General features: G+C 36.0%; 1 protein-coding gene across 1 annotated transcript in view; it reads right to left on the bottom strand.

Annotated features, from left to right (window-relative positions):
- Window positions 1-6,059, bottom strand: part of ATAD2B (ATPase family, AAA domain containing 2B) — a 197,442-nt gene that overhangs the window by 150,625 nt on the left and 40,758 nt on the right. The window contains exon 3 of the mRNA XM_011972741.1: window positions 3,838-3,989. Within this exon, the coding sequence (XP_011828131.1) occupies window positions 3,838-3,989 (152 nt within the window). The remainder of the gene's footprint in view (window positions 1-3,837; window positions 3,990-6,059) is intronic.

The following is a 6,059-nucleotide window of genomic DNA, read 5'->3' as shown; positions in this document are numbered from 1 at the left end:
AAAAAAAAAAAAGAATTTTCTACAGCTTTAATTATCTGGGGCATAACCATTGCAATATCAGACTTAAAAATCATACTCATTCTCCCTTTCCCATATAAACTCAAGGCATTTAATGATTTATGAGGGTTATAAACCTCAATTCAAAAAAGCCCCAGTTCTGACAGACCTCACTTAACCACTGCCACTCCTCAATTCTAATATGCCGGAGCAGTCCACATAAGTGATTTTATTACTAATGAAAGATCTGTTTTAAGAAAAAATTTCATATATTTCTGCCTCACCTCACTACTTCCTCATTACCTAATCACAAAAGGAAACTTTCAAGCATGCTACTACTTTTGAGTATACAGCAAATCTTTTTTTTTTTTTTTAAGACAGAGTCTCACTCTGTCGCCCAGGCTAGAGTGCAATGGTGCGATCTCGGCTCACTGCAACCTCCATCTCCTGGGTTCAAGCAATTCTCATGCCTCAGCCTCCCAACTAGCTGGGTACAGCATGCACCGCCATGCTTGGCTAATTTTTGTATTTTTAGTAGAGATCAGATTTCACCATGTTAGCCAGACTGGTCTCGAACTTCTGGCCTCAGGTGATCCACGCCCCTTGGCCTCCCAAAGTGCTGGAATTACAGGCATGAGCCACCGCGCCCAGCCAAGTGTACAGTAAGTCTTAGGAAAATTTCAATTTGTCTGTATCTTAGAGTATGACTATTATTCTAGATATACATCAGGTTAAATAAATGACTATTAGCTAAATAAATAACCGCTGACCAAAAAAGTCAATAAAATAGCATTCTCTACTCAAAGTATTTGTAAGCTACAACATCTGTCTATGTTAGTATGTATATTTGGGAATTTCTATATACAATATAAAAAATATATATTAAAAATATTTTTGACCAAAAAATCCTATTTTACTAAAAGTATCAATCATTAAAATTATGTTGATACACTTGGGCCTTAAACCCAGGTTTTAGCCCAAAAGAAAACTCATAATCTATCTCAAATCCCTTATGAAGATTCAGAAGTTCTAGGTCCACTTTTATCTCTATCTTCATCCAATTATCTAACTCTAAAATGGAAATTTATTTTGCGAATTAACAGTAATTTCTTTGACCTTAGTGGTCTTTGCAAAGTTCTTTAGAATTCCTTATTTTTCATAGCTAATACTAATTCTTATCTGTATTCAATTTTCCTCCATATGAATTATTACTTCTAACAAATTATTTTTTGTGAAAGCACTTTAATAAGTTTACCTTACATGCTTATAAGAGTTTAGATTACCAAAATAAAGGAATCAAGATTCTCAGGTTCATGACATACAAATACAAGTCTCCAAGTAATTCTTAATTTTTTGTACTTATATTATCTCAAAATCTGAAATATTTTTAACTACAAGTTTTCCTTAAAATTAAATTCTATTGAATCTAATAGGTCAAACTGCATTTTATTTTCAGGTCATCTGAAACATCAAAAGATTTTAATTCTAAAAGTTTAACTGTTACTCAGACTCCTAGATGAATAAACTAAAAAAAAAAAACTTTTTTTTTTTTCCACGAAGACAGGTCTCACTCTGCCACCCGGGGTGGAGTGCAATGGCGTGATCACAGCTCACTGTAGCCTCAAACTCCTGGGTTCACAGCATCCTCCAGCCTTAGCCTTTCGAGTAGATGGTACTACAAGCACATGCCACTGTAGCTAATTTTTTAATATTTCATAGAGATGAGGTCTCACTATGTTGCCCAGGCTGTTCTTGAACTCCTGGGCTCAAGCAATCCTCCCACCTTGGCCTACCAAAGTTCTGGGATTACAGCCATGAGCCACCATGCCTGGCCTCAAAAATCTTTTTAAATTCTGTGAGCTACTAAACATTGTCCTTTTGCCAAAACAGAAACAGTAAATGTATTAGTATTCATTATTTAAGTTTTTTACTTAAAATATATTTAGTATTTTTTTAAAGAAATACCTCACTCTAAGGTACCTAAATGATTCCTAAATGGAAGCATATCTTTCACATGCTCTCTTAAAATTTTTGAGGCCTTTTTATATGAAAGATTTCTATATGAAATATCGGCCAGGCGTGGTGGTTCATGCCTGTAATCCCAGCATTTTGGGAGGTCGAGGCTGGTGGATCACCTGAGGTCCAGAGTTCGAGACCAGCCTGGCCAACGTGGTGGAACCCTGTCTCTATTAAAACTAGAAAAATTAGGCCAGGCGTGGTGGCTCATGTCTGTAATCCCAGTACTTTGGGAGGCCGAGGCGGGTGGATCACCTGAGGTCAGGAGTTCAAGACTAGCCTGACCAACATGGAGAAACCCTGTCTCTACTAAAAATACAGAATTAGCTGGGCATGGTGGCGCATGCCTGTAACCCCAAGTACTTGGAAGGCTGAGGCAGGAGAATCACTTGAACCTGGGAGGCAGAGGTTGCAGTGAGCCAAGATAGCGTCACTGCACTCCAGCAAAACTCCATCTCAAAAAAAAAAGAAAAGAAATATCAAGATCAATTTATATAAAGGCCTGCTGGGTGGATAAAATGAGAGAAATCTAGTATATTACTTGCACTTGAATAAACTGTTAAAATCATCTTAAAAGTCCAATTTTAACACTAAAAGAACATTGTTAGGAATATTTATCTGGAAGATATTTGATTCACTCATTTAATAAATGCAAGATAGAGATTATAACAGGTAGATCAAGTCTAAAAGTATAATTACATGGCAGTACTAAAGTAACATCATCATAATGATCCAGACCTGTTTCATCTCACAGATGGATGGGTGTGGGAAAGAAAAATAAAAATAAAACTCAACAGACTATGATTCATGTATTTTTCTACTTAGCCCCCATATAATGCAAATTACAAAACATAAAATAAACTGGTACATCTTATGGAGTATATTTTAGTAAGTATAGAGACTCCTTAGGGACTAATAAATGTACGCAGCCTGTCAAAGTCTATATAACCCCAAAGATTTTTTTCCCTAGAGAATAAAAGTATCCAGAATTTACCTACACATATAAAATCAAAATATTTTTAAATACTTAAAGAATAAAAACAAAGGACTTCCCTTTTACTTCTGTTCAGTCACACATCATCAGCACTTCTACTTTAAAGAGTTTAAAGAACCCTTTAGTTCCCAGACCGATGTAAAAAAAAAAAAATTGTTTTTAATTAGAAAAAAATAAAAATAAAGACTTTAAACAAAACAGAAGCTAACGAATCTGATTTCAATGTTTAAATCTTTTCTATGTGGGTGCCTAACCTAACTACCATTTGGGAGTAAATTAAACTTAATTTTAGTCAGTTTCAAAGTAAATGTTGGTAATTTACTCTGAAACTGACGAAAATTGTTTTCCTGATACGTACTGAACCAGATACAAGCAAATTTAAGTTTAAAACAGGGTAAACAGATGAAAAGATGTCTTTAAAAATTAATTTAAATGTCATTATATCTTCATATATCAAGTGAAATAGTCAATAATCTTAAAAAAAGGGAGATTTTATTTTCAAGTAAAAATATAATTCTGACCATATGTTTTATTTAAATTTTCAGCACTATAAATACATATGCATACTCAAGAGTCATCAAAATCCTTATTGTTTTACTTATGGTAGTTTCTGTTACATACCATATATCTTTATAAAACAAATATATTTTAGAGTATTATCAGGAGAAAATAAAATTACATACAAAAATTATAAAATAAGTTTAATTCAATTTACTTATAAGTATTTATAAGATACTTATTTTATAAGCTAAAAAAATTAGCATTAGTATCAGCCCTGAATCACATTCAGTAATTTAAGAAAAAACAATCAATGAGTTCTCCTTTCTCACCTGGCCTGTCCAGTTGATAAATTCCATTCCTCTCGCTGACCAGTACTTCGTGATTTTGATTTGTCTTTGCAAACAGAATCAGGTTGTTTCAAAGTGCGTTTGGCTGGAGGAGATACGTGGCTATCACTTAAACTACCATCAACTTCAGCTTTCTGAAAGACAATGTTAAAAATGTATTTATTATTCCTATTAAGACAAGTAGAATTGTTAATATTAGGGGCCAGGCTCAGTGGCTCACTCCTGTAATGCCAGCACTTTGGGTGGCTGAGGCAGGTAGATCACTTGAGGTCAGGAGTTTAAGACCACACTGGCCAACATGGCGAAACCCCGTCTCTACCAAAAAACAAAAAAAATTAGCTGGGTGTGGTGGCAGGCACCTGTAATTCCAGCTACTTGGGAGACTGAAGCAGGAAAATCGCTTTAACCCAGGAGGCGGAGGCTGCAGAGAGCCAAGATCAAGCCAGTGCACTCCAGCCTGAATGACAGAGCAAGACTGTTTCAAAAAAAAAAGAATTGTTAATATTCTTGGAAAATCAAGCACAGTATTTGTCAACCAATAAATATTTACTGAATTATACTACAAATATAGCAAAATGTATAATCTGTAAATATAAAAGCAAGAAAGATTACATTTATAATCAGAAAAATATGTTGTTTTTTGTTTTTATTTTGAAAAACGTTCAAGAAAGGGTGTGTGTTCTTAAACGTCTGGTGTGTATATGTATCTTTTTTGTATTGACACAATCCCTCAGACCCTCCTAAATACTCCAGTATATACCTCCCCAAACAAGGGCACTTTGCTACATTACCACCACACAACCCCCCCAATCAGTAAATGAACACTGGTATAATACAAAGTCAAACCACAGACATATTCAAATTTTACCAAATGTCCCAACAACGCCTCTCTTTCTAAAGACAGGATACTAAACACATATTGCATTTAGTTAATGGACCTCCTCAGTCTCCCTTAATCAGTCTTTCCTTCTTTCCCTATCTTTCATGTCCTTGACTGTCAAGAGCATAGGCGAGTCAGGCGCGGTGGCTCATGCATGTAATCCCAACACTTTGGGAGACCAAGGCGGGGCAAATCGCCCGAGGTCAGGAGTTCCAGACAAGCCTGGTGAACCCATCTCTACTAAAAATATATTTTTTTAAAGCCGGGTGTGGTGGTACACGCCTATAATCCCAGCTACTCGGGAGGCTGAAGCACAAGAATCCCTCAAACCCAGGAGGTGGAGGTTGCAGTGAGCAACCACTGCACTCCAGACTGGGTGACAGACCGAGACTCCGTATAAAAAAAAAATAAAAGAGTACAGGCCTTTTATTCTCTAGGATGACCCCCAATCTGGGCCTAGCTGATGTTCCTAATGATCGGATTCAGGACACATATTCTTAAAAAAAATAGACAAAAACGATGCTGTGCATACTATACCTATCCTTCCCATCCCTAGAGATAACCCTCATCACTTGGTCAACCTGGTGTCTGCCAGGTTTCTTCACTGTAAAGTAACTATGTTTTCCTTTGTATTTGACTTATATATTACGGGGAATTATTTTGATAATTCACCAATATCCTGTTCCTCATCAAATCTCTACCAACCAGCCTTAGTATTCATTGACTACTCTTGCCATTATCAAATACCACAAAGATGGTGATTATCTAATTCCATCATTCCTTCTACATTTGTAGTTGGCATTTTAAGAAAGTTTACCCTGTCTCCATAAATTCATTTATTCATTTATATTTTTATCAGTATCATGGATTCTTATTTTATTCTACAAATTGTAATTCCCTACTCTATTTATTTTGCTGCTCAAATTATGTGAGATTTAGCCAGCGTGAGCCCCTTCAAAGTAATTCCTGTGTCTTTTGACACATTCTCATCATTTTGAGTACTTCCTTACTTTCTGGAACAACTGAATGTAGACTCATTTTATACTTTCCCTCTGTGGCCCTAGATTAAGCATTTCTCCAAGGAGCCTTGGTTCCTCTTAGTCAATGATAATATTTAGGAACCAAAAGTTGGGCACTACATGTGCTCACTGTTACTGAGGTTTCACTGCAATTAAGTGCTCTCAGCAGAGGGAGCTAAGGGATGTATAAACATATAAACATACACATAGTAAAACTCTAGCCGGGTGTGGTGGTACATGCCTGTAATCCCAGCTACTTGGGAGGCTGAGGCAGGAGAATCACTTGAACCTGGGAGGTGGAGGTT

The sequence above is a fragment of the Mandrillus leucophaeus genome, unplaced genomic scaffold, assembly GCF_000951045.1.
Source record: "Mandrillus leucophaeus isolate KB7577 unplaced genomic scaffold, Mleu.le_1.0 Scaffold13, whole genome shotgun sequence".
Lineage (NCBI taxonomy): Eukaryota > Metazoa > Chordata > Mammalia > Primates > Cercopithecidae > Mandrillus > Mandrillus leucophaeus.
Note: the sequence above shows the minus strand (reverse complement) of the source record. Positions and strands in the feature narration are given on the sequence as shown.